Source organism: Pollicipes pollicipes, unplaced genomic scaffold (assembly GCF_011947565.3).
Source record: "Pollicipes pollicipes isolate AB1234 unplaced genomic scaffold, Ppol_2.1 Scaffold_4881;HRSCAF=5763_pilon_pilon_pilon, whole genome shotgun sequence".
Lineage (NCBI taxonomy): Eukaryota > Metazoa > Arthropoda > Thecostraca > Pollicipedomorpha > Pollicipedidae > Pollicipes > Pollicipes pollicipes.
Genome location: NW_023596576.1, coordinates 38,845,122 through 38,873,079, shown reverse-complemented (window position 1 = coordinate 38,873,079; position 27,958 = coordinate 38,845,122). Strand labels below are relative to the sequence as shown.

Below are 27,958 nucleotides of genomic sequence, written 5' to 3'. Positions count from 1 at the left end.
TAATGTTAGCATTGTCAACAGCAGTGGATAGGCGACTATTGTGTTCTTGGACTGCAGCTGTATCTCTGCAGGTATCTATTGTCGTGGCTTTATCCTGCAGCTCATTTGAGAACCGAGATGGAGGACCAAGACCAAATAAACAATGCTGCTCTTAAAGAAGCGTTGGAAAGTGGTATCGATTTGCGTCAGTACTCTACACAAGTTGAGCAAAAACTCAGGCAGGTACGTAAGCAGCCGCAAAGGTATATATTGGCCAATATAATTGAACATTCATCCTACATGGTGCTGTTGTAGGCAAGGGGCTTATATGTAGCATTTTCTCTCTGATCCACCAACAACAGTGCTTGTAAATGGGCTTTCCACGGGTTTGGCCATTTCCACATGAACTTGAATGAAATCATGTTCACTGCCTGTGACCATGGTGTTCAAATAAAATAATATTGAACAGATATTCATCATGATAAGCTAGCATAATAGCTGTATGATGTGCAGCTGTAAAATCCCAGTGTATCTCAGTTAAGGTCAGGAGCTAATCTGCTCTTGGTACCAAGGTTAACTTCTCCCAAAATGTCTGAAAGCTAAGGTGTATTATTTGGGCATGAGCATACATAGCTAGCTGTGCAGATTGATCCATACCTCTGTGATCTAACTGGCAAACATAGGACTTGTTTTCTTATCAACTTTTGCTGTTTTTCTTTTGCTATGGCACTGGATCACTGAAGTCTGGGTGGGAGGCTGATTGGCATTGTGTGCCTCTTCACAGTTAGCAAAGTCTGTGGTGCTGATGTTTATTGGAAAGGAGAGGTAAAAAATAGTCAAAGTGGTCTGGTTGCAAAGATACCATATTTTGATAAAGCTGGGCGTCCCAAGCTACTTAAACTTGGAATGCTCTCGCCTCTTAAACACACATCTGGCTTGCAGGCTTCTTATTAATGGCCACCATATGAGTTTAAATATTTTTGATGGGTCCTTTGAAAAATGTTATTTGCCTCATACTTACCATTTTTGCCTTGTGTAAAATGCTCCCACATTCCTCCTTAAACCAATGCTTCCACATTCCTCCTTGAACTCTGTTGTACCCTGAAGGCTGCTGCGCCAGTAGGATTTTGATCAGGAGGAGTGAGCATTTACTGGGACTAAAATTGTATTTCTGAAGTTTCAACATCTTTCACACCTTCTCCACCTTTCACATTAAGCATTTGCCAGTTCCATGCTGCATATACCCGGACAAATATTCAGAAGCAGGTTGGTAACTGTGCATGTAATCTCTGTCCTTACCAAAATCATTGCAACAGAACTGTTTTTGTGTGACTCCCTTATCTTGCTTGCACATGATGAAGCAGTCAAGTCGGGTCAACTGAGGCCATGCTGTTTCTGGCTGTCTTAGCTGCATATATTTTCATATGCCTCAGACTATAGGTGGTTCAGCTTGAAGCATGACCCCAGCTAGTTCAAAGGGGTAGAAGTAAGGTAATTTAAGGTGTTATCACATGATGTGCCATGACCTTGGCTCTTCCCAATCTGGCTGTGCAACCATGATATTGGTGCACCGCAGTGGTAACAGATGACTGGGGATAGCTGACACCATCTCAGGGAAAAAGGAGCATTAGTCATGCATTGTTGCATCAAGTGAAAGGGAAAAACATTCAGTCCCAGACCCTGATCCAACTTCAAGGTCTGCTGCTGCTTGTGTGATACAAAAGGTCTACATAAAATGATGTCGGGTGATGTTCAATACTTATCCTGGCTGACAGTGGTTTTGAGTGATGCTGATGCATGTCACATGCCAGTTTATGATTGCATGATGGGATGACATAATGTGACCTCAACCTCTAGGTTCAACCTCATGTGACATTTACCTCACAGACCCCCGCAAGATAGTATGAGGTGCACAGTGCCAAGATGGTACCGGGAGCCCCGACTTTCGATGGTTTAACGGTGAAGGCCTATAAGAGAAATATATAGGATTGACATAACGTGATGTAGATCAAGAATTTCCAAGGTAAACTCAGGTGACACAGATATTATTATGGACTGCGCAGCAATAAGTGGGATCGGAAAGTTACGAAGACTTCGGAAACCGGCCGGAGGGGCCGCACCACATCTCTGCCCGGAGAGAAATTGTTCAGTAAATATAAATATGGAACAGGAAGCTTGTTCGAACCCACAATCAGGCAAGTTATTAATTTTCGTTAACTTGCTTTTCAGGTGGAGAATGCATCAATCCAGGACTACATTAAAGAGAGCAGAAATATCACCGAGCTGCACGGCCAAATAACTGCGTGTGACCAGATCCTGGAGGTAAGAGTCCATGCCTCCATTTCGCAGCCATCCGTGAAACTTACATCTCTTTACAGCCTCGAGCGCGCTGAGAACCTTTTGGTTGACGTTGAAACATGCTTATGGATGCATGTAATTTCGTAAGTCACGAGGGTCATAACCTCTACCACAGGTTTTTGTTCGGGTGGACGCAGTTTTCTGAAGTGGAAAAATTACCAGTTATGTTTGTTACGGATAACAACACCCAACCCGTGTATCTCAGTATAGAAATTAGTTGCATTTCAGGGACGCCATACTTAATGTACGATCTATTTTCGTGACATCGAACTCACAGTATCGTGAGCCATCGTGCACGCAGGATGTTTCGCGATGTTGCGAGTGCCAGATTAGTGAGTGCACGTCGACGTCCGTATCTTTGTACTGGCAGGCCCACCGACCCGGGACTGCTGACCTCTGGCCGCTGAATTCTGGCCGCCGATCCCTGACCGCTGATCTCTGGCCGCTGACTACTGATCTATGACTGCTAACCTCTGATCTCTGACCGCCGACCTCTGACCGCTGAATTCTGACCTCTGACCGCTGACTGCTGACCTATGACTTCCGACTTATGACTGCTGACCCTTGGTCTCTCACCAGTGACTGCTAACCTCTGACCACGGACTGCTGGCTCCTGACCTTTGTCCGCTAACCTCTGACCGCTGACCTTTGACGGCTGCCTCTGACCGCTAACCTCTGACCGCTGACCCTGCGTCGGCAGCGGATGGAGGACATGCTGCAGACGTTCCAGTCGGACCTGGGCAGCATCAGCAGCGAGATCGTGCACCTGCAGCAGCAGTCGGTGGACATGAACCTGCGCCTCAAGAACCGACAGGCGGTGCGCGGCCAGCTGAGCCAGTTCGTGGACGACATGACGGTCCCGGAGACCATGATCAGGTGAGCAGCGCCTGCTCTGACCCCGGCCCGACCCGGCTGGGTCTGGCTGGCCGCTGTTGGGGCGCCAGGTCTGGTCTGGTCAGACCCCGGGTCTGCCGCGATCACCTGGCCTGATAGGCCGTGGATCTCAGTTTTTTTCGTATTCAGGCGTTTATCAATTTTAGACAAGCAAAAAAAAAACAGGTAATCAAAAATTTGTGTCCTCTAAGATCATGCTTTCCTATCGACGATGGGCAGTAAAGGACTAAAAAGTAATTGTCATACCAACAACAAATCTAGCAGAATGCTTGTTTGGTTTGAAACTGAAGCAATGTCAAATATGAGCGGCAATCGATGTCTATTTCTCTGGTGCGTTATTTTACCTTTGGTGGGATCAACTTTAACTCCTGTAACTCCTGTAACTTAAACTCCTGTAACTCAAACTCCTGTGAGTTTGATCCTGCATGTGGTGTTCATATTCAAGGAGCGTCTTGTCACGGTGTGCGTGTGTGTACTGCGGCGTGTGACGGGCTGTCACGTCTCAGGCACATCATGGAGACGCCGGTGACGGAGCGGGAGTTCCTCGAGCAGCTGTTCACCCTCGACCAGAAGCTGAGCTTCGTGAAGGAGCAGAGCTTCAGAGGTCTGGCCCCTTGCCTTACCGCGCGAGCTGCCCCACATGGGGCCGAATGGCCTTAGGTTTGCGATAGTGCCACGGGGTTGCAATGATCGGGTGGTTAGCGCCTTAGATTTACACGTGGGGAACGGGTTAAAATTCCGGTTGTGCTACGGTTTTGGAACGCTAATACGGGCAATGCACTATGTCGCTGACATTCCAATAATATTATATGAATAATGTGTCGCTGACGTTTGATAAAAGGGCCGTGACATCGTGCGTCGCGTTTCCCTTTTCTGTTAAAAAACGGGCAGATTTTGTCTCGTGCAGTTGATGCCGCATGCGGGTCATTCGTAGCTGACCAGGTTTAATTTTCGGGCAACTGGGTTGATTTCGATATCCCAACAAGCGCAATAAGACACAGTTTTGAAGCCCTTTGTACGTATCTTGCTGGGGTGTGCTGCCCACAAAGTCTGAGCAGATGTGCTGATCCTGTGGAAAACAATCTGTTCCAGAGGCCAAGTCATGCCATGACGTTAACGACGTGTTAGAGAAGCTAAAGGTCAAGTCCATCTCCAAAATCCGGGAGTACCTGCTTCAGAAAATCTACCAGTTTCGAAAACCGATGACGAATTTCCAGGTCCCTCAGAATGCCATGCTGAAATACAAGTGAGGAAAACCCGTACCTTCTTCAAACGTACGGCGCTCTTACCTAGGTGGCCAGTGGTTCACGTTATCTTGCTAAGTACCAATGCAACGGGGAGGCTTGAGAACGCCTGTCAAATCTGAAACGAATCTGGTGCCTAGTGCGTCATATCTACCCTGTTGGTTGTGTTCACGGCTGTGCACATGCCCCGGCGGTCAGGTTTTTCTACAAGTTCTTGGTGGCCAACGAGCGGGAGGTGGCCCGTGAGATCCGGGACGACTACATCGAGACCATGAGCAAGGTGTACTTCAGCTACTTCAAGTCGTACTCGGCGCGCCTGATGAAGCTCCAGGTACTGATTCCCATCCGAGACTTTCTTTTTTGGAGCACGTGACTTGTGCTCTGTGACTTGGTAAGCGCCACTGCGTGCGCCGGGAAGATGACCCGGGACCGAAACGGCAGCGGGCTAGATGTCATAGAGTCACGTGTTCTCAAAAGGATCCAATGATCGGCATGATGGAGAGAGGTTATTATTTACGTCGTTGTTTTGTCCGCCGTCCGTGCGGCCGGCTGAGAAACTGAAAGCTGGCAATTTCCCTCGCGGTATTCACTTCGTTGCGTGACGTATTCACTTGGTTTCGTGTTTCGTAATGTGATCGAGTCAGCAAACATCGTTTCGATAACAGGCAGGAACGTGGAGGTTATCTTTGCACCCCGTAGTAAAGGCCGTTTGGACGCAAAGTAAATCATCATATGTTTCGGTATTGTGTCAATGCGCCATGATCCCAACTCGCTTGGGAGTGGTCCATTTGACAGTTTGCTTCCTTAGCGTACACAAACTTCAGTGAATTTTCCCGCGTGTTTGTCATTGCCTGTCCAGTAAGTTTTGCGATTGGTGTGACCTTCATTTGGTTATGTCAGCGCCATTGGCCCCATTTTTCATTATCCTGTACTAGTTAAATCCATACGCTATTCCCTTCGCTCCGCAGCCTGTCCCTGTCGGCTGCGTAAACGTTCCACAGTATGCGTGTAAAGCCACCACACAAGTGTTGTGGATTGAGGGCCTTGACCGAGTCTATTTTCGGCCCTTTGCTTCCTGAGGTCCTCAGCGCCTGGCTGCGTTGCTATGTACCGTTCTCTTCGTGAGCCATGCATCGCCGCCGCTGACCCCCTCCCCGTCGGCCAGTTCGAGGAGGGCCCGACCAAGGACGACCTGCTGGCGGCCGACGAGGCGGCCGCTCGCTCCCTGTTCGCCAGGCCGGCACTCAAGCACCGCGCCACGGTGTTCTCGCTGGGCGCGCGCGGCGACGTGCTGACCAGCCTGGAGGCGGCCGTGATCGTGCCGCACGCGGCCCACAAGGCCGACACCCGCTACCCGTTCGAGAGCCTGTTCCGGAGCGTGCAGTACGCGCTGGTGGACAACGCCTGTCGCGAGTACCTGTTCCTGGCCGAGTTCTTCATGGTGCACGGGAGTGCCGCGCAGGACCTGTTCGCCTCGGTCATGGGCAAGACGCTGCACAATCTGGCGGTCAGTGGAGTGGGCAGAGGGAGAGGGTGGGGACGTGCGTTTATGGAGACCGCTGAGTTGAACGGCAGTGCACTGTGGTCGGGACCGTGATGAGATGGACGCGAGTGAGAGCGAGCAGCGGAGTAGACCAGTTCTCTAAATGTGATGAATCGTGCGGGGTGACAGAGCTCGGGAACTTTGTGATAGCACACGTTTTCTGTCACTGTGAAGGGCGTATTCCGGCAGCTGTACCTCCTCTGTCCTGCCGCGCGGTCCCCCAGCGGTGGCACGAGAAGCTGTTAGCGGGCTCCTCACTGGACAAGAAAGACGGCTGAGTCCACTCCGCGTCACCCAACTTCGCACCGCGCGTGCCACTGCCGACAGAAATCCGTGGACGTGCTGGTGGTGGACTGCTACGACAGCATCGGACTGTTCCTCTGCATCCACCTTATCCATCGGTACCAGCTCATGTGCCACAAGCGGGCCGTGCCGGCGCTCGACAAGTACTGGGACATGCTGCTCAACTTGCTCTGGCCGAAGTAAGTTCAGTCGTACGTGCACCCGTGCGCCGCGGGTCTCTGGCTGGGGCATGTGGCGTGCCTTACGTCGGTGAGCCACGCGAGCGAAGAGACATTCCTGTGGTGTTCTGGGGACGTCGGTGTTCGGCTCCGGAAAGGACCTGGATTCGAATCATTCACCGTGAGGGGTCTCCACTTATTGATGAATGCTTGTACGCGCTGTGTACCAAGTGCGCAGAGGAAGTGATAACCCACATGGTGTGGGTGTAATGGGTCGTCTTCATGCCGGGCTATTTCCGACGGCGGCCGTTCCATGAGCAGGGTATACAGCTGGCCCGCCGCCGCGCCGTTTGCTGACTCTGGCGCCCGCCCGCGTGTCCTCCGCGGAGACGCATGCTCAGGAGCGTGTCGTCTGCTGTCGGCAGGTTCTGTCACATCATGGAGCTCAACATCGCCAGCGTCCGCCAGTGCGACCCCTCCAAGCTGGGCACCATCGACGTCCGGCCGCACTACGTGAGTGGCGCCGGCGCCGGAGCAGGGCGCGCCGCCTGACACGGCGTCCTGACTGGCCGCACCGGACGGACGCTCGCCGCGAGCTCCAGCCGCTGGGTCTGTGGTGACGGCCGAGCTGCGCCAACACTGGCAGTGCCTGCTTTGCCGGGCTGGGTCGCAAGTAGCGATTCCTGCCATCACGTGATACGATTTGTTTGTCAGATTTGTGACTTGATTTGTGACGGTCAAAAACGTGCAGGCCGTTCACTACGGGCACATGTGCTCCGCTTCAGCCAGCAGAGCCGTGCCGTTTCTGATCGATCACAGGCACGTTGCTTGCTGGGGCTGGCGGTCCGCTGGGGCTAGCCTAGTACGCTACCCGTCTGCCGCCCGTCTGACGTCCCCGCTCCTCCCTCGGCTGTTCGCAGATCACGCGGCGCTACGCCGAGTTCTCGGCCGCGCTGGTCGGCATCAACGAGTCGTTCCCGTCGGAGCGCGTGAACCGGCTGCTGGCGCAGCTGCAGGCCGAGCTGGAGAACTTCATCCTGCGCCTGGCCGCCGAGTTCAGCCGTCGCAAGGAGCAGCTCATCTTCCTCATCAACAACTACGACATGATGCTGGGTGTCATCATGGTGCGTGCATGTCTGCTGCCGCCACCGCCGGCCTGGTGCCTCCGCGCCGACGGTGACGTGTTGGGCCAAAACTCGCGGTAGCCATCGTTTGGCTCAGCGCGGTCTGCTGACATCGTAGTGCCTAAAACTTAAAAGGTGGAAGCTGTATTGTGTAGTAATTTTAATCAATGCCGCGTGATTATTCGATTGCAGTTTGTGAGTTGAGCCCCAGCTTCTGAGAATCCTTAGCAAGTAGCCCTCATGACGACACGTCTGCGTTGCCAGCCCTCCAGGAGGGTCCGGGACGGGTCCGCGGCAGGACCTGCCGCGGACCCGTCACGTGACAGCCGAAAGGAAGGGTGTGTGTGTCTGGGCACCAGCGTGGTCCTCACGCCCGTCGCCCGCCGTCAGGAGCGGACCAAGGACAACAGTAAGGAGTCCGAGAGCTTCCGTGACCTGCTGGCCGTGCGCACGGCCGAGTACGTGGAGGAGATCCTGGCGCCGCACTTCGGTGGTCTGATGCAGCTGGTGCGCGACGCCGAGGCCATGGTGGAGCGGGCCGACATGGACGCGCTGCGAGCTGAGGAGCGTGAGTGCCGGGGCTGGGGAGGGATGACAAGGACGTGAGTGTCGTCCGGGGTCAGGGCTGGGGAGGGACGACAGGGGCGTGAGTGTCGTCCGGCGTCAGGGCTGGGGAGGGATGACAGGGACGTGGATGTCGTCCGGGGTCAGGGCTGGCGAGGGGTGACAGGTCGTGAGTGCTGGGGCTGGTGAGGTGTGACAGGGGCGTGAGTGCTGGGGGTGGCAGGGGCCAGGGGCGCGAGTCGTCCGGGGTCAGGGCTAGTAAGGGTGACATGGGTGTGAGTGGCGTTCGGAGGTGGGGCTGGGGAGGGATGGCAGGGACGTGAGTGGCGTCCTGCGTTAGAGCTGGGGAGGGGTGCAGGGGCGTGGGTGTCATCTGGGTCAGGGCTGGGGAGGGATGGAGGGGCGTGAGTGTGGCGTTGACTATGTTTGGTTTGGTACATTGGGACGTCGGTTTAAAAGGGGGAGGGATGCCGATAAAGAAGTGCACCCATGCCGGATAGTCGAACATTTTGGCTGACAGGAAATCATTGAACGAATTGTGTAGTGTCCGATTTATTCGCGAGCTCCGTGAGTACCGTTCCGTTTGCGATGCTTCAGGACGGATCACCACCCTGGTGCGCTCGTTCGCTGCGAATTGGAAGAAATCTCTGGAAGATATCAACAACGAGATCATGCGGTCCTTCACCAACTTCAGGAACGGAACCAACATTCTGCAAGATGCGTTGAAGCAGCTGATCCTCTTCTACAACCGCTTCCAGAAGATCCTGGGGCTGCAGGCTTTGAAGAACCTACCAGTCCGGGGAGAAGCCATCAACATCCACCACATCATGGTGGAAGTCAAGAAATACAAGCCAAACTATTAAGTGTGATATAAACATTGTGCATAGCCCGCAGCGGCCCAAGTGTAGCGACTGTGGATGGCACGGCTACACGCTACGCAAGGCAAGGGTGGAGCGTCTTGGAGCATTCCTTGTGATGGCAAGACGCAATTGTGCACGCTGTTTATTTATCAGGACTGTTACGTCAAATTTGCGTCGATCAGGTGTGGTGGTATCGTGTACTGGCCAGACACACCAATTTAAAAAGCGCGTTATATCTTGGTTGCGGGGCCGAGTCCTTGTGGATTCCCCTACCTTGGGTACTTCTAGTGATCATTTGTTTGTTTTTGTATGTGTGTTTAAAAAAGTGCTGCAATGTGGCAAGCATTATTGCGATGGACTGCGGCCACCGACTGGAGGCCGCTGCAAGTGGGGTCGATATTGCTGGTGCACTGGTAAAATGCAAGTCACGCTACACCCCCGCCAGATAAGTCCAAACAGATCCCCCTGCCCCTTGCCACTTTCCGTGGTTTAGTCACCTTGTTCTTGTGTCGGAGTGCGACTCGCTGTCGATTGCACGCCCAACATGCCAAACAATTTAAAAGTGAGACTATAGCCGTTCCCTGATCGACACCTCCAGCTGGTAACTGGACCATCTCCCGCGGCTGGTCCGTGGTGCGGTCGGACGGTACGCAGTCGCTGTCCCTGCCGAGCCGTTCACGCGTCCTAAACGTAATGCGCGGCGAAGTCAAGGCACGCTGCACATTTCATTTCAGTTTTCGGACGCACCAAAACCACGCCGTCATCGCCTCACGGGAGGGGTCACGTGGCGCCGTCCCACGGCCTAGCTTCAGTGCACGTGGGATGATCCGAGAGCATCGGATGGTGCACTGACGCTACTTTTGGAAATCGTCACGGCTCATGAAGCGTCACTGCCGTGACGGCAGTGGCGTTACGGCCACACATACTCCTTGCGCTGCCTTCGGCGCGCAGCCGCACGCCAAGCATTTTATGCATGCGCTCACGCGGGCCAACTGGGCGTCCGTTCGTCAGCTGTCGTCTGATGTCGCCCCAACCTTGAACATCCAGTGTCGCAGACTGTGCTGGCATTCATCGTATACGCTTGTGTAAGTGCGCGGCGCACTTTGTTGCCAGGACTCGGACTCCTGGACGCCGACTCGGACTCGGGTTTTCGATACATGACTGTTTGGTCGCATCAGTGTAAAAACGCTCTGAGGTTACACGAGGCGCGGCCAAGATGTATTTCTGGACCACTGGATACCGACGAACTAAAAACCTACGAAAACTGAATGTTCTTATATGTCTGACCTCGCCACCCGTCCCTCCACTCAACGCCGTTAAATAAACAAACTGCGCATGGAACTTCGCAACATAAATGTTCGAAAGGCGCACTATAAAAATCGACAGGGCATCACGACAAAAAAAAGGTATTTTAAGCACTAGTAACATCCTCAGTGTTCCTGTGCGATAGGCCGAACCGTATCGTGCAATCTCTTCTGGTAACATATACTCCCACGAACGCAATCAAGCCCTGCGTCGCGTCCCGAGCCCAACAGCCAGTCCCGAGTCACCGGCCCAACACCGCTCTGCACGCGGACCCCGGTCCGGGCGTCAGACACCAGCCGCGCCGCGCACCGCGCACCTGCTGACGCTGAGTCAGCGCCACGGCAAAGCCCGGGGCACCCACCACCGACGCTGCACCAGCCCAACCCTGAGGTACTTCGGCCCGAAGCCGTTTCACATTCCCGATGCAGCAGCTGCCAGTGTCGCAGAACGTAGCGCTGACGTCCGTCAACAACAATGACCCGCAAAATATGATAAAGCAACCTCCACCTGAGAATCGACGCTTTGTACACTACGCAAACTCTTCGCGCTTGCGTGGTACCTGTCGTGCTGCCCTGAGCTGTAGGCCCGGTCATCCTCGACCGGGCCGGATCCAGTGATGTTCGGCACGCGTCCAGGGCGGAAAGCTGGGCACTAGAGAGTGCCGCTGTGCCCCGCGCCTGGCGCGCGACCGCCGGAGGCCAAACTCCTCCCGGTCGGCCGCTTGGCGCCCCTGGGGACGGGACAGCGGTGAGGCTTACGGTGAACAGCCCAGTATACGCCAACAGTCGCGATAATGAGCAGATGTAGGGGTAAGCGTATGGTGGTAAACACACGACGGTAATCACAGCACCAGTGCAGTCCAGTCCCTCCTCCCCTCCCCCAGGTACAAACGAACTGCTAAAAGTGTTTCTCCCTCCGATTTGGTGCGATCTTCTGCGCTGGTACCCGTTGTTTTGTACAAGATGATCAGACAGAATCATAACATTACCTGACAAAACCAAAATGGTAGACAGACCCAATTACACGCTGGCACAGTCATGATACAAACGATACGACAAATTTCAGCAGAACCATGCATAGTTTCTTCACAACAGATACGTCAGCACCGCCAGCCACTGAGCTGAGTTCGTTACTCACGAGTTACACGCCGCTGGACTGTTTGGACTTGGCACGGCCAGCTTTGGTCATCTGAGTGCCGCGTCCTGAGGAAGGAAAGACCGGAGCCGGCTGATTGGCTGAACCGAAGTACGGCAGCGCTACGTCACAGACGCCGGAGGCACTGAACTTCCACACTCACATCAGCAATTTTTGCGGCTACACATGCGACATTCGGCTACGACACCAGGAGTTTCTTAAATCAACGGCTTGCCATACCCCCCCCCCCCCTCCCCCCCCAAGTAGCAGCACTTCGCTGCCGCTTTGCCATAGCTGCAAACCCCAGACAAAATAATATCAGACAGTGGCATTAGCTCAATGAGGTACTGCATCCCATGACGCAGTGTGAGACATCAGGCTGAGCATCAGCGCAATGAGGTACTGCATCCCATGACGCAGTGTGAGTGCAGACTATGGCGACGCTCGCACTATTCGTAACGTCACACTCGTGCGAGCCGACTCGTCGAACGTGCACCGGCCCGCCTTACCTCGTCCCCTGCCGATGGTCACCTGCCGCAGCGCCGCGACCACAGGCTCCACCGCAGCAGCGGCCGGCGGCGCCGCCTCGGCCACCTTCTGGCCTGAGGGCGGGGCAGGGCACGGGCTTTACGCCGCCGTCACCGCAGCTACAGCCCGGCCAGCCAGCAGCCAACGGCTGGGGGCGGCGCGCGACACGGAGGACCGGAGACGAGCGGGAGAACAACATTTCAACGAAGAGCGGTTATGCTGCGTCGGACGAAATGCTCCAATTCTTACTAGTTCGAACATCACTGGTCACGACTCTCGCGTTCTTGACACGACTGTTGTTTTCTTTTTTTACCTTTATAGGATTTTCGCCATCTGCACGCCTCGGTGGTCACTTAACTGTTGCCGGGCAAACTGGCAGTAGTCGGCGCGCCTAAAGCCCCAATTAACATCCAAACAGCACGGAGAATCAGAGACGAGCACGGAGAGCCGACGACAAGTATGTACAACCCGAGATAAGCACGCAACGCATAGCCTCGCTTTCGCGGTCCGGGCGCAGTCAGCGTGATAACGTTACCCAGCTGAGCCGTCCCAGTGACCCGCCATTGACCGGAACAGAGCACCTCAGAGCCGAACCGAGCTCCAATGCGACTCCCGTCTCTCCCGCCCGGCAGCCAGACGGGAGGCGACGGGCCACCTGACAGCGGCGCAGCACGGGCCGCCGGTCAGCGGCTCACCCCTGCCCAGCTGATGGCGCGGCGTCAGCGCCGAGCCCGTAGACGCCGCTGCTGAAGACGCCGCTGCTGAAGACGCCGCCGCCTCGGCCGCCGCTGCCTTGTCGCGCTGTATGGCACGCAGACGAGCCACTGCCTCGCTGCGAAACTGGCGACGCTCAGACTTGCTCATCGGTCCCTGTGGGAACCTGCAGCGGCACGACGACACGCTCAGCGAGGCCGGGCGGCCACGGAGCGGCGCACCAGCAACGGGCGTTCAGGGGAGGTCGCGGGCCGCGTGGTGGCGCTAGTGTGCTCAGACCGCGACCAGACACGGCCGGTTGTGGCAGTCATGTGATCTGCCGTGGCTGCTGCGTGTGGCGCATTTTTTCAAAGCGAGGTCAGCATGCACCAGCCCAGCTCTCAACTGCGAGCGGGTGATTCAAAACAATCCGCTGCTTGGATGGTCCTGGTATGTTGTGCTGGTGATTGCTGCAAGCGCCAGTGTCGACGACCCGCGGTTTTGCTACTTGCACATAAAAACCATGCGCACACTGACGTCACGTCCCTCATGACAGCGAAGTCACGCGGTTTTGTGAAGTGCAGTTCATTCCGCCGTAAAACCTCCGTAATGAGTGGCATAAATATAAACTCGCGAAAGAAAACCAAAATGGCATGTACATGCAGCTAAAACATGTAACGGAACCAAGTCCACTGGCCATCTGTAAAAATCACAATGTAATGTTATGTTAATATATTACATAACAATTGTATTTATATATCAATATGTTGTATCATAATGTAAATCCAACAAAAATTGCCCGGATTAAGGTCGAGATTATTCAATACCAAGCTACCCAGAGGCGATTCAATGCGGGCCACGATTTACGTGATTGTCCAGCTATCTTCGCGCACTGGGGCTGCGTGTCGAGCTGCGTGAGTGCGTGGGCGGCGGTCAATGGGCGGCCGGCGGCCAGAGGTCACACCTGAAGATATCTCTGTTGGCGGTGGCCAGCTGCGGGTCGTAGGAGCCACGCCGCGGCGTGTCACCACAGTCGTCCCAGCTCTCGTCCGGCCCAGAAAAGCGCAGGCCCGGCGCCGTCTCCACCGGCTCCGCCCGCCGCACGGCTCGCACTGCGGTACGCCCAAGTGTTCACTCGCACCCGCTACCCGCTCCCACAGAGTGTGCTTCGGGCTCTCAGGGGAGCAAGGATCAATCGCATCATCAGCCTAGGTGTAGCACGCTGCTGTGGGTTTAACACACGACTTCAGCTACTCCGTCCAACCGCGGCATTGCTCTAACGCCCGGGTCAAACATCAGGCCCTACTCGGATTGCCAAGCTTCAGCGGGCTCTGCTCTCCATATTTGCAGGCCATCTGGGCTCAAGGCGCGTCGCGTGCCAAGGCTCTTTTGTTCGCTTAAAACGAGCCGCCATATTTGTGCGCCTTTTTGTCCCACCCATCTTTGAATACAGCCGTGGCCCCCCAAAGCAGCTTACTCTCTTCCAGTGCGTGCCTGACATATCGGTCCACCCTGTCCTTGTCCGGGCAGTGCTCCAGGTGATGCCAGAACTTGGCAACGTCGACGATGTGTTTCCCGTTGAACGGGCAGAATTTGACGTCACGACCGGCCGTCTGCTGAAATATCGCCCAGTGGTCATCCGTTGACCTTGGCGAATGCGCTCGGTTCTTTGAGGCATCCAGTCTTGTATTCCGTGGGATCGCATATGCTGCCTCGCAGTTGTACACCGCGTTCAGATCATTGTGCTTCTTGCTTCGTTATTTTTTGCGCGTGAGGCTACAAATCGCGCTCTGCTTTTGCAACTGGCTGGAAACCCGACTTTAACAGTCAAATCTGACAGAACCATTACTAACAGCCGGCAAACAAATATTCACATCAGTCCGTATGTGCGGCAGGTGAAACTTAATAACGAGCATTTAACGCATCGGACAGCGGTATTAACAAAGAGGCACAGGCCTTCCAAAGACGGGACATCGAAATCAAGTACGCTTGAAATTTACAACCATGCAGAAATTTGAACGGGCGCAGAATAATAATCGCAAAAATTAAAGAAATATCCATAAAAGCATTCCTCCGATGGCAATATCTATTTACATCCAGTGGATGTAGAATGATTCAGAACGCATTCAAACGATCGGGAAGGCGATACGACCATGTAGCAGCAGCAACAGATTAGAACATCAATGCACGTCAAGGTTAGGTCGCGGTACGAAACCCGAGAATGTTGGCATCAAAACTCACCTTGGCGCACCTTATGGTGTGCAGCTCGTATTTTAGCCCCGAAACTCGGTGGGATTTGTTAATGGGGCACGTGAACATTTCTTTCGGGATATGAAACATGGTATCCTTGTCCCGGCGGTTTGCGTCACGATTTCGCTACCATTCCCTGCATTTCAAAATTGCCATTTGTCACGTTCGGTAAGGCGGGATCATACTAGTCAAGGTCACTCGACTACCTTCAAGCACATCACATAACGCATGCCATGCAACAGAAAACATATTTTATGCAAGGTTCTGGACAACGTAACGTTACGCTCAGCTTCGGTTGTAAAGCGTGCTAAAATTCACGAAAATGCTCTGCGATTCCGGAGCCGGACGCCGTGGGCCCCTTTCAACGACGGGCAACACGCCCATCATTTGCTTCTCATCGCTGGCTCATACCGAGACCAACGGCGCTTCTTCCTCGGGATGCTGCGCAAGCACAGCGTAATCGGAAAGAAGGGCGCTTTCGCTCGACGGCATCGGTACGTAGCCAGGGGGCGGGGCTGCAACTGCGTAACTCAGCTGATTATGGAGAGCTCCTGGCCACTGCCCATGTTGCGCGCTGTATCGTCCTCGTCTGGTTTGTTAACATGCGCACGACATTTCGGCCAGTTAATTCTCCGAACGTCGTCAGGTGGCCTGGAGTCCTGAGATGGACCGGATGGTGTCTGGCTCTCGGCCATGCACGCGTCACAGCCCTTGTGTTAATTACAACCCACACAGAACTGATCATAATACAAATGACAGGGGCTTCACGTGTCACCGAGTGCCAGGGACACTTCGAGAAGGACGCCTTTATTCGGGTGGTATGTGGTATACGGTGATGGCGTGCCACAGGCCCGAATCCAACACCAACAGGTCCAGAGTTGAGTGCGCTACCGCTACCGCCACCATACCGACCTGGTGAGCAGGTCCAGGCGAGATGCTCTACACACGCCAGCTTCGTCGGACCGAGCCCGACCCCTGGCGGATGAAAGCTCTTACGCGTCAACACGGATTAAGCGCACGCACGGTCCCGCGACGGTGGGAAGAACTGGCCAGTGAGAGAACCGGTAGGGTCAGAGGCCGGTAGGGTCACAGGACCGATGGCGTCAAAGGACCGGTAGGGTCGGAGGATTGGTAGGGTCAGAGGGCCGGTGGGGTCAGAGTGCCAGAAGTGTTGGAAGACTGGTAAGGTCAGAAGACTGATTGGGCCAGAAGGCCAGGGTGGGTCAGAGGACTGGTAAGGTCCTCTAGAGGACTGGTAGGATCAAATGACCAGCAGGGTCGAAGGGCTGGTAGCGTCAAAGGACCGGTAAGGTCAGAGGACTGGTTGATTCAGAGGACTGTTAAGGTCAGAGGACAAGCAGGGTTGGAAGACCAGTAAGATCAGAGGACCAGTAGGGTCAGAGGACCATTAGGTCACAGGAACAGTGGGGTCAGAGGACTGGTAGGGTCCTTTGCACCCCTTCGGAATCTGGCGCCCAGACGCGACACACGTACTCCTGATGCAGCGGGGGAGCCAACAGCACACCGAACTTACAGCCCATCTGACTGCAGCCCAGATCCGGTGCTTTCAAATAGTCATCGCACAGCCAGCTGAAGGACGACCTGGATCGTTCGGACATACCCAGCAGCAGTGTGTAGTCTGGCGTTTGTGGCCAACTGACAGGGGCCCGAATCAGCGGCTGCTGCCGACCAGCTGCCAGTGAGCTCGTCCATGCAGGAGCTCCAGGCGTCTTCCATGACACCCGCTGGAGTGAGGGCAAAACCTGTCCCACCCACCCTGTTTGGGGCGGTGTACAAAATTGTATTTTCTTTATGGCAGGTGATTACGTCCTTGCCTGAGCCAAAGCATTTGAACCAGGCATGGCAAAGCTATGTTGCATAGGCGGTACCCATGCCCCAGCTGTTAGTCGGTCCGGCCATCCCAGGTAACCGCCTCCCCTCCCTTCCCAGCCTTACTTGCAGGCCTATTCTCATAAGTGCAAGAGCACTTCAGCTGGGATGCAGCATCATATACAGAAACAAGTGAAAAAATGTAACCACCACATCAGCAGGCAGGAATAGGACTGTCCATGCCAAATGCTAAATTCTAAAGGACTGTCTGTGGCATGATTGTCACTGCACCACAATGGTTACATCAGGGTTAACTATGCATTGTATGAACAATCCTAAGCAAAGAAAACACTCTCAGTAGCCCAACCTTACCACCTTTATCATAGCAATGGCAATGCTTTGACAATCAATGCACAGCAATGTTACAAATCTATTAATTATTGCATGGCACCACACTTCCAGTTACAAACAATTAAGACAATGTTACATATTTATTAATTTTTACATGACACCCCACTTCCAGTCACAAATAATAAGGATGGTGACTACTGTACACATCACATGATATCACTGTCAGGACTACAGCACTGCGCGCAACGACAAAGTATTGACAAAATCATCGACAGCAAAGCAGCAGCAGCAGCACAGCATATCGTGCTTTGATATTAATAATCTGCCATAAAAGCTGGCGATCGCTACGTTGCGCATGTCAAACAGTCCACGAAAGCTTTTCTTATGGCCCGCACCAAGACAAAAAATCCACAAACAACCCACGCGCCACCCGCCCCGACACAGACCCCTCCACGAGAATGGCCGGTTCGCGCCAGCTTTCGTGTGTTTCGAGGTATTCTTTACGTCTGGCTGCCAGATACTACCAGGTTTTGCTGCCGTCACAAACCCATTTCATAACGCCGTCAAAAAAATGACGTAATGGGGCTCATTATTATAAACTTTGAAATTGTACGCCTTAGCGTCGTTGTTGAACTTTGAAAGCCTACCAACAGTCACAAGGAGGCATTTCCTATCATATCTGGTGCCTAACTCAATATCTTCGAATGTGGAGCATTCCCTTTAAATAGTGTGGGAGCTGAGAATTGGTGCATTTTCCATCCGAGCATAATTATGATTGGGGTTTTTCGGAATGTAGCTTCAAATTATGACACATTTTATAAGGTTTTAGGCTTTGATCAGTGATGTAGCACCAGGACTAGCAAAACCTTTTGAGGCATGCAGGTAATTACGGCCACATTGCTCTGCATGAGGAACGTTGAGTATTTTCTGAGAGGCCTGGTTATCTGAGTCCACATTCAAAGCTTGGTTAGGAGATCAATGTTTTGCATACCGATTTTGTGTGAAATCAATGCAAAATTGCAGCATGCTGTTATCCGTTGTTCTCATTTGCTGACACCTTGCAAATGAAAACATCCAAACTGAAAAGCATTGTCTGTGACGATTGAGGATTTTTTGAAGACAGCCCAATGTTTTTGGTCATGCAAAATGAAAATCATATTTCTGAAAGATTGACAGTAATCTGTTTAAGAAAAGCTTTGATTGACCTTGGGGCTTTTGTGTCAAACCATCAGGCTATTGCAGGCAGCACAACCATTTGGAAACTGACACTGCCTATGTAACATGGTTTTTCCACGTCTGGTTCAAATGTTTTGCCTTCGGCAAGCACATAATCACCTGCAAGGAGAGAAGACACGTTTGCACACCTGCCACCTGGGATGGTTGGGAACCACAACTTGGGATACTTATGTCGACTCACTCACTCAGCCAAGTCGTGATCTGAGCATGAACATCCTCCCAATCCAGCGAAAAGATCCTGATCAGAATGACGTCCAGTCCCAAATCTCCACAAAACACCATCAACCCAACCATTTCAAGGGCTTGGTGTGCTGCCCCACGGCCACCCGAAACGGCCAGTTTTAACATCTCCCGTGTTAAAACGCCCGCCATCTCAACACAAGTTGAAAATAATGCTCTGGACGTCACAATTTATCTGTTTAGTAAATACGCTCCTCACAATATTTCAGTTAATTACGTCCTCGCACCGTGCACAACATTGAGTGAGAGCCAATTGACGGCTGTTATATCTGGAAATCGTCATCACGAACCCATATATGAAGGACTCAAAAATTATGTTTTTTCTTGGCCTTGATCGCCACATGGCTAACGGCGTGAAACGATCTGACTGACGTTATCATGGCGCCATGGATAACTGGGGGACTTCGAAATAGCCTTCCCAAAATAGCCTGCATATTATTCGGGCGTGTAGCTCAGAAACTGGATGGGTTAGATCTTTGGAATGGCAGGGATGTGAACTGTACCGAATGACATTCAAGATGGCCATTTCGGATCAAAACCTCGTACAAATGTGGAACACTCCCTTTAAGGGTTGGAGTTTATTAGACAAAATAATCAGGCCAGTCTAGAACAATATAAATGAGGATGGGTTTGCAACAGAAGACTGCACGGGTTGAGTGACCTCGAGGGTGCCCATCGTGTCGGCAGGTATTCTGATCGCGGAGAGTTGCGGAGCCACGCTGAGACGGAGCAAACGGATCGGCTGCAGAGCGACAATTGGCAGGACACTATCTAAAGACCCGAAAACTATCTAGTGACTTGTCCAGATCAAGCCGAGAGCACGACCTGAATCAGCTATGAGCCATCTTAGGACGCGAAAGGCTGTTAACCCGATGGTGAAGACGAGTCGGAAGCCGGAGGGCGTTGACACCTGGTTACGTAACTGACGTCCAGCTCGTCCGAATGCCTTCAATGCACAGGCGTGTTACAGATGCAGAATAGAAGAAACTTTCGATCACAGCTTAGATCCCAAGCCCGTTGCCCATGCACTTCGCGTTGCAACTGCCGGCAGGCCAGGCAAACCTGAAATCACCGCCCTCCGCCTTCACTGAACGCCAGGCCCCGTGCCGTAACGAGCGGAATCACTCCCCGCCGCCACACCCACTCAGAGCGGTCCCCACAAACTCACTGCCGGCGACTTTCAGCGGCATTGTTTTAATTAAGTGTCCTGCCTCCACCCCCCCCCCCCCCCTCCCGGAACTTTCCCCTGTTTACGCCGCCCGCTGCGGGGACTAAGGGGCAAGAAATAGGCCGGCGCGAGTTAAAAAAACAGCCCGCGGCCTGGCCCTGCTTGAATTAATTATCGCCGGCTGCGGTCACACTGGCGCCACTGATGAAATGATCACCAATCGCTCCCGTAGCCCTTCTCCCTCCCCCGCACACACACATACACACGCACGCATACACACACACATACACACACACACGCACGCTTCGCGCACACGTATATGCTCACGCACATGCACACGCACGTGCACACACACACACACGCGCTCGCGCGCGCGCGCACGCGCACAAGGCCAACGGCGCAAATGGGATGAAGGACCGGGAACGCGTCAAGCCGCTGATGCGGGAGCATCGTCAGGCGTTGCAGTCTTCCTTCCCCGCGCCCTTGAAATGACCTGGCGCTGACCCTCTTATAAGCACATGGTTAGCGTGTCATTAGCTGCCGGATGATGCAAGCCTAAGATGCACGACATCTATACGTCGAGCCACGACCTTCGGTACTCCCAGGAAAAGAACCTTGGGTGGTCCTTGTACCACGACATGACTGTCCGTACCGGAAATAAATTGCAGGTCGGTGACCTTTTCATGTAATCATCGTCCAAGATGAGCTGTCGCCCTCCTGGGGCAAACGGGTGGTGGCATGGCCTTATGCTTCCTCAAATTATCCCGACAAATGGTCTCTTGATGACGCAACACCCGCACCAGCTCACTCGCGACGTAGTAATGGTCGTTGGATGAGCCATTAGAGGCAAGGTGAACACCAGCCAGGAAATGATCCCCCTGACCTCTGCGGAGCTCAGGGCGCCAGCTGTAGAAAGCAGGGTGCTGAAGACACACACGAGACACCAATGCGCCTTCACACGCTTCAAACTGTAGAATAGCAATGCTTCTTGACCGTTCCCTGTCAGATGCGCTATCATTTCCAGCCCAGCACGTGCGTTTGCATGAATTATTCGGCCACGCCGTAGAAGAAAATCGCGATGTCTCTTCCTTCAATATGAGTATGAATGTGCCACTCCATTAAGTCGACCCCACCGAAATGTTAAGATACCACAGGTCTCCAGGTATATGTCCATTCAAACCAACAAACACCTGCAGAGGCTCGCTGGGGGCGGATGCCCGGGTCTCGGAGTCACGAAGCCTATTTCCTGTATATTTTATCAGCAAATGCACATTTAAGTTGATAGATGCTAACCTTCACATGTGGGCATCGCAATTGGACACTCCCATCTCTCATTTCATGACAGGCCGGTGGTTTCAAGAACGCATCTTGTGCCACGTCACGACTTGTGATGAGCGGCAAATTACAAGCGCCGACCTGGTGTATCTTTGTCGCAGTTTCCGCGTCACTGGACACCCCAGCCAAAGCATGCACCTCTCTGCCGCCACCGTCGAGCATACACCTCTCTGCTGCCACCGTTGAGCATACACCTCTCTGCTGCCACCGTCGAGCATACAACTCTCTGCCGCCGCCGTCGAGCATACACCTCTCTGCTGCCGCCACCGTCGAGCATACACCTCTCTGCTGCCACCGTCGAGCATACACCTCTCTGCTGCCACCGTCGAGCATACACCTCTCTGCCGCCACCGTCGAGCATACACCTCTCTGCCGCCACCGTCGAGCATACACCTCTCTGCTGCCACCGTCGAGCATACACCTCTCTGCCGCCACCGTCGAGCATACACCTCTCTGCCGCCACCGTCGAGCATACACCTCTCTGCCGCCACCGTCGAGCATACACCTCTCTGCTGCCACCGTCGAGCACACACCTCTCTGCCGCCACCGTCGAGCATACACCATCTCTGCCACCGCCAGTCGAGCACAAGACTTCTGGCGCCTCAGTGTTCACGCTTTCCTCGCTGCTTACCTCCTGTGGGGTCAGATACCGTAATAAATATTCTCGATAGCACTCCTTCACTACAACACACGCTCGTTTGCGGCGGCATGCAGGAGGCCGTCATAGCCGGCGGGGTAGGCTGCCCGCTAGCCTTCCACGCGGCATGGAATGCATGCCATGGGAGGAGACAGCGGCGTCGGTGCGAGTGAGCACGTGCGGGTGATGGTGGCGGAGCGACAGTACGGGACGGCGGCCCCTGCACCGCGCCGGCCGGACCTGGCTGGGGAGTCGCTAGCACAACGCAATCGTAAGGTCGCGACGCTGAACATTACATATTTACCATTACACTGGCGTTTGCCCAAAATAATAAAGAGCCATTGCCAAGGGCACCAATTGCCCACGCCGGGTGTATGACAGGCCTGCATCTTGAAGGCCTAGTATCCTATATATTATGCGACGAGCCACAGTACTTCACCTTAGTCCATCGCTTCCATAACGCGAGCTTTAATGCATGGGTTATATCGCATGCACCTTAACCTGACCTATATATCCGAATATAAGCATATACACGCACATTGACATGTATATATATATATATATATATATATATATATATATATATATATATGTGTGTGTGTGTGTGTGTGTGTATCCAATCATCGCATAATGGCGCGTGTCATGCCTGTCTCATGCGCGCCACCGAGCAGCCTGTTCGTCTCCCCCGTCATCACGCGGCCTTCGAATCTTGTTTCATATCATTTAAGATTATAGCATGCTATGCAGGGTGAGTTTAGAGATGGAGTCCTCGTCAAGTACAGGCTGTTACAAGAACACTGACGCCAACACCCTTTTAAAATAATTTCAGCTTAACGGAACCCCTTGTCGTCTCAACCTAGCTTTCTTGGCCAACTGCCAATCGGATGATAGTGACGGGCTATATAAACCCAGTTTCGGGAAGAAATTCCAGGTGCCTGCCACACCTCAGAGTTCCTGACGTTTTACGAACTGAACTACAGGGACGCCTCTCATTATGCGACCGGCTCTTCATTCATCACCATTATGAGTAGACGTGCTGGTTTTAAACCATACATTCTAAAACAATCAATAGTGATGACTTCACGCGAAGAACCACCTTGGCGGCACCTGCTTGTCTTATCGTGTGCTTGCTCACATATCACAGGTGACAGATCACAGATAATTGGAACAAATGTGGCGCTTATGGCGACCTCAGTAGCGAGTGTGTTCCAAGTCGTAAGCTGGACGATTACACCGTTAGTCTCGGTACTGATTGATTCTGGCTTGTTTGCACTTTTCGTTTTCCACTTCGCCGTCCACATATTACCTGGAAGGTAATTAGCTAAACGCGCCGCCCTGTGATTAGTTGGGAGTAGCCGAAAAAGAGCCGGGGAATCGCGATAGTCGGCCCATCTAATCGGTCAGGAAAGATCCCAACATAATAGGAATGGCCAGGACCTTGCTACTGAGCGGCTCACAAGCCGCGAGGGCATCTAACGTGGAGCTCGCTCATGCTTCTTTTTAAACGATCCGGGAATAAATCATGCAATTCTGTTACAGTTACGACGCTTCGATCCCGCATTGCCTGCATCTTTTGAAACCGTTGTTGCTTCCAGTTAAAGTACGACGCCTTTGCATCCACTTCCAATGAAACTAGGTCGAACTGACCTCAACAAGGCTTTCCCACACACTGTCTTACAGTTAATGCTGATCTTTCGTAGATGCAAGGGTTGCCTTCTTGCTTCATCCACTTCCTTCATCCGCACAACTGTTTGCTTTGGTTACTCGACCTTAATTCATACCAGGCTTGACCAAGTCTTCGGCAGGTTGTCTGGTGGCGGGGAAGCGCTGACGCCATCGGTCCGATTATTCGGTCCCCAGCCAGGAGCCAACGTTTAGCCCGAACTGTGACGACAGGTGGCGCAAGTTATGGCGCAGCGTTCCCAGACGAGCACCGGGGGTTTCTGACTAACGTGAGCCTACTCACGCTGATCACGTCCCTGAAACCCAGCTTGGATACAGCCGCACCCTGTGCGTGAGATGATCAGTCACATAACAAATAACTGGTTGCTTGTCAATGGAAGGTGACGCTGTGTTCAAGTATAGCACATGTGTGTCTGCCTGTCAGTGATGTATTCTTCCTCTCGAGGTAACACAATGCCATTTCTGGCTCGGGTATGATAGCATTTGATCGTTTGGGGGTCACTCCACCGACATTCTTCAACCTCACAGGGCGTGGAAACTCTTTTGCCTAATTGCTTCACGTATGCCTCATGCAGATATAAGCTGCCTTTCAACAAGTTGTTGCAGGATTAAAGTTGGGCAGATTGTTTCAACACATACACTCGACATAACAAAAAGTCTAACCTTCTAACTTTCAAGCCCGGACAACAAAATCTCCGTCCTGAGTGGGCGGGAATCATTGTCACTGTGCATGACACTGAAAGGTGTATTTGTGTAAAGTGGAGTGTGATGCAGGGTATTGGTTTACCTCATCCTCGCTAGCAGGACATTTTGCCGAATGAGTGGCCGAATGAGTGCACCACCCCCGTACCTGCTCTCTTACAATTTAAACACGCTAGAGGTAATCAAAAGCAATATCTGATATCGTGTGTACAGCTGCAGCAATTAAGCCTTACTGAGCAACAGTGCACGTGACGTTTAATGCATAAAGCTAAGTCAGCCGAGTGAACGATCGAAGCTGAAGTCCGTATTTTCAGCACTGGCTGTGTTAGGGAATGTGACACCGTTTAACCCTGAGTGCAATAGATTCCACACTGAAAGTGAACAATCAGAGGCTGTTATCTGTTGCTTTACTCTAGTAGCGTTGTTTTTGACCTGTTAAATTAGGTAATGCGATTGAGGGCCTGCGTACATAAGCGTTATGCCCTGTTGAGGTCGAAATTTTTCCGAAAAGCGTTCGTTAATCGGCGCATTTGATTGAGCTTGAGATCAGGGGACCCGACATTAAATGCGTGCTAAAGGCGGCATGTGTCCGACGTTAAATCCCTAATGGTGTCATCACTACTGTATATGGACAGACAGACTCTTTTTTATGTCACAGTACGGGAAAAACCGTTGAAAACTTAGCCATTGAATTAATTCGGTAACATGGGCTCTGTGGTTGGTAACATGCCCCAGAAAAACCGCCGCGCATGTGGACTTTTCCGACCCTTTTCATCCGGCGCGAGTTCACCGGAAGTTCGAGAATAGAATGACGCCCAAAGCTCTGAACAGTACCACTTTCTAAACGGTCACCAATCACTGATCACTGGACAGTGACCAGGCACAAACGGATACTTGAAATACCCTGACCAGCTCACCGCGACGTCTTGTCACTCGGCTTCAGCGTTGCTGGCTGTGGACGAGATTGGCACAGACATCATGAGCCCGAGCCTAAGCTTTTAGCGGACTTGGCAGATTTGCAGTCAAAACCAGACACTCCACTTCGGTGGGATGCATGCGAGTACAACCTTGATTTTTGCCCAAAAACCTCCGCTCGACCCCTGTACCGACAGGGTCACTTTCTAATCAGTGAATCACAATCTTCCACGCGAAGAGTAGAGGTGGTGAGGCACTAGACCTCTACCAGTTTCTATCAGCAAGAGCAGAGGCTGACAGAACTCATCTTCTCATCTCTGGATTTGGATTCGCATGCAAAGCTTTCAGAGAGTGCTTACTCTAAAAACAGTGGGCGGAAATGGGACGCAATGCTCTGTTTTGGAAACAGCGGTATGACGTCTCCAGAAGCGACATCCCGATCGGAGATCATTGCAGGGCTGCGCCCGGGACGCTGCGGCACCATGACCCCGCCCGCCTCTCTGTCTAGCACCAGGGTTCGCCACCTCGTGGATGAGACGGACCACAGACGGCCGGTGAACCGAGCCGGGCTGGCGACGGCCGGCTGGAGAAATGGTTGGCGGCCACGGACAGCGGACTGCCGCGCTGCCCGCCGGACGGATTTATACCGTATCGCGTGCTGCGCCGCCGCCTGCGAACCTGGAGCTGACGATGGATGGGTGGCGCCGCGACGCACCGACCGACCGACGCCGGTCGCGGTCTGTCCGCCCCGGCTGCACCGCACGCCGTTGTGCAAGGAGCGCAGGGGTAAGAAGGAAAGGGGAGGGGGCGGAGTGATGGGGATCAGTGACCGGAAGCTTGCAACCGAGTGAAATGAAGTAGTGCCAGAGCACCATGAGGGCGGGAGGGGGGAGAGACATGCTATTTAAGATCAGTTTATCGACTTACAGGGGCATGGTCCCTGCTTGTCAGAGACTGCCGGAGACGGGCGCCAGTCTCGAGGACACGTGACGGCTGTCGTAAGCAGAAATGACCAGAGCGCTCCGGCGCGGCAGAGGGAGCTGTCATCGGAACAACGGGCGGTCGTGGGGAGCTGGACCGGGAAGGTTCCAGGTGGAGGTCACGAGCCCACGGTCTCACCCACTCGGCTTGAATATGCATGCCTGCGCTCGTTAACCCAGTAATTTGAGTTATGTGCGCCTCTTTCAATGCGTGCGCGTGTGCGGGCGGCGGCGCGCGCGCTCGAGCGCCCCATGATCCATTTGACGGCGGCACGCTGCCCTGCTCAGCCCATTGTTAGGACCGTGTCGCCGGGATCGGACCACAGCCTTGTCGGCGGACATCACACGGTGGGTGACGGCGGCCGGGGGTGAGGTCTCCGCTCCCCGTGTTTAGCGGCCGGGCGTGAGGTCTCCACTCCCCGTGTTCAGCGGCCGGGCGTGAGGTCTCCGCTCCTCGTGTTTAGCGGCCGGGCGTGAGGTCTCCGCTCCTCGTGTTCAGCGGCCGGGCGTGAGGCCTCCGCTCCTCGTGTTCAGCGGTCGGGCGTGAGGTCTCCGCTCCTCGTGTTCAGCGGCCGGGCGTGAGGTCTCCGCTCCTCGTGTTCAGCGGCCGGGCGTGAGGTCTCCGCTCCTCGTGTTCAGCGGCCGGGCGTGAGGTCTCCGCTCCTCGTGTTCAGCGGCCGGGCGTGAGGTCTCCGCTCCTCGTGTTCAGCGGCCGGGCATGAGGTCTCCGCTCCTCGTGTTCAGCGGCCGGGCGTGAGGTCTCCGCTCCTCGTGTTCAGCGGCCGGGCGTGAGGTCTCCGCTCCTCGTGTTCAGCCGCCGGACATGGGGTCTCCGCTGGGCCCGAAACGCCCAGCCCAAGTTGTGGCTGGTCCGGTGGGTGAGGCTTGAAGGGTTCATGGTCAGGAGAAGAAATGGCTAACATAGAGAGCTAACAGCTCTCTGTAGGCTGACGAGAAGCAGGTGCAATATAAATGCGAAAGCAAGTTGTTTCCCAAATCTCTTCCACGTGATAAAACTGCAGCTGTTTTGGGAGAGATTTGGCAACTCCCGTTCGAATGGAAGGCCTGCCAACCGCCCTTATCCCGGAAATCCGGTTTGGACACTCATTTCAGGTCAGGATACGGCATACCTGTGGTCGATGCTCGGCAGATGCTCGGCAGACGCTCGGCAGATGCTCGGCACTCTGCAAGCCATGCACCAAACCTGGAAACCTCCCAGTCTCCACAGCTCATCCGTTTATGACATGGCTCGTGGCGCCAGAGGCGAGCTCGAGCTCCTCCCTCAGCGGGATGTCGGTAAGCATCACTGCCGTGCCGCTGTGGTGCGACGGCGCCGCGCCGGTATGATGCCTGTCCGGACATGTGTTCAGAAACAACAGCAACAGCGCATTAGTCATCGGTAGGAGCTGTGACTTGCGCTGCTGTTCCCATGAGTGCATCAGCGGCACCGGTGCTGCACCCAGCTGGGAGCATGGTCTTGTCTCCTCATGGTCTCCGCGCGGCTCAGAGCTCTTCCCGCGAGCAACGGCGTGCTGATACGGTGGTCTGCTCAAACGGTGGGAAACCAAGTTAAGAGTGTTAATGCTAACAAGATATCGACCTACAATAGACCAGCAGGTGATTTGTTAAATGATGCTATTAAGTAAGCACTGATTATAATGTTAACACCCCAAGTTTCGGAGCTCTATTAATGGTCACAAGTGCACATGAGCTCAGCTTCGAGACGAGAAGTAGAGTAAATCCAATGCTTTTTTGGGAACATTGATACCAATATTTACTCATGACGTCGTGTAGCCAGTATGTCCTGATATAATGAAGGTCGGTAACTGTCAGCATGAGGACTCTGAACTCAGAATGCCAGCAAACAAAAGAAAAAAATATAAGGAGCTCGATACTTTCCCTGCTTACGTCTAGTGCCATTCGGTTTCCTACTTGGACGGCTCA

The 27,958-nt window shown here is 53.5% G+C and overlaps 2 protein-coding genes across 2 annotated transcripts; one reads left to right on the top strand and one right to left on the bottom strand.

The window, feature by feature from the left end:
* Positions 1 to 26: 26 nt before the first annotated feature.
* On the top strand, positions 27 to 9,365 carry LOC119101509 (vacuolar protein sorting-associated protein 52 homolog). The gene is made up of 12 exons (XM_037224851.1): positions 27 to 222; positions 2,209 to 2,301; positions 3,038 to 3,213; positions 3,738 to 3,835; positions 4,324 to 4,477; positions 4,674 to 4,806; positions 5,641 to 5,982; positions 6,346 to 6,500; positions 6,905 to 6,992; positions 7,400 to 7,603; positions 7,994 to 8,171; positions 8,765 to 9,365. Exons 1-12 carry the CDS (start codon positions 118 to 120, stop codon positions 9,028 to 9,030), a joined length of 1,992 nt encoding a protein of 663 aa, XP_037080746.1. The 5' UTR covers positions 27 to 117; the 3' UTR covers positions 9,031 to 9,365.
* Positions 9,366 to 12,343: 2,978 nt separating this feature from the next.
* LOC119100351 (gametocyte-specific factor 1 homolog) lies at positions 12,344 to 15,747 on the bottom strand. Its single transcript, XM_037223453.1, has 5 exons — positions 14,929 to 15,747; positions 14,165 to 14,303; positions 13,652 to 13,799; positions 12,690 to 12,874; positions 12,344 to 12,351 (listed from the first exon to the last, which is right to left on the bottom strand). Exons 1-5 carry the CDS (start codon positions 15,025 to 15,027, stop codon positions 12,344 to 12,346), a joined length of 579 nt encoding a protein of 192 aa, XP_037079348.1. The 5' UTR covers positions 15,028 to 15,747.
* Between the last annotated feature and the right edge of the window lie 12,211 nt (positions 15,748 to 27,958).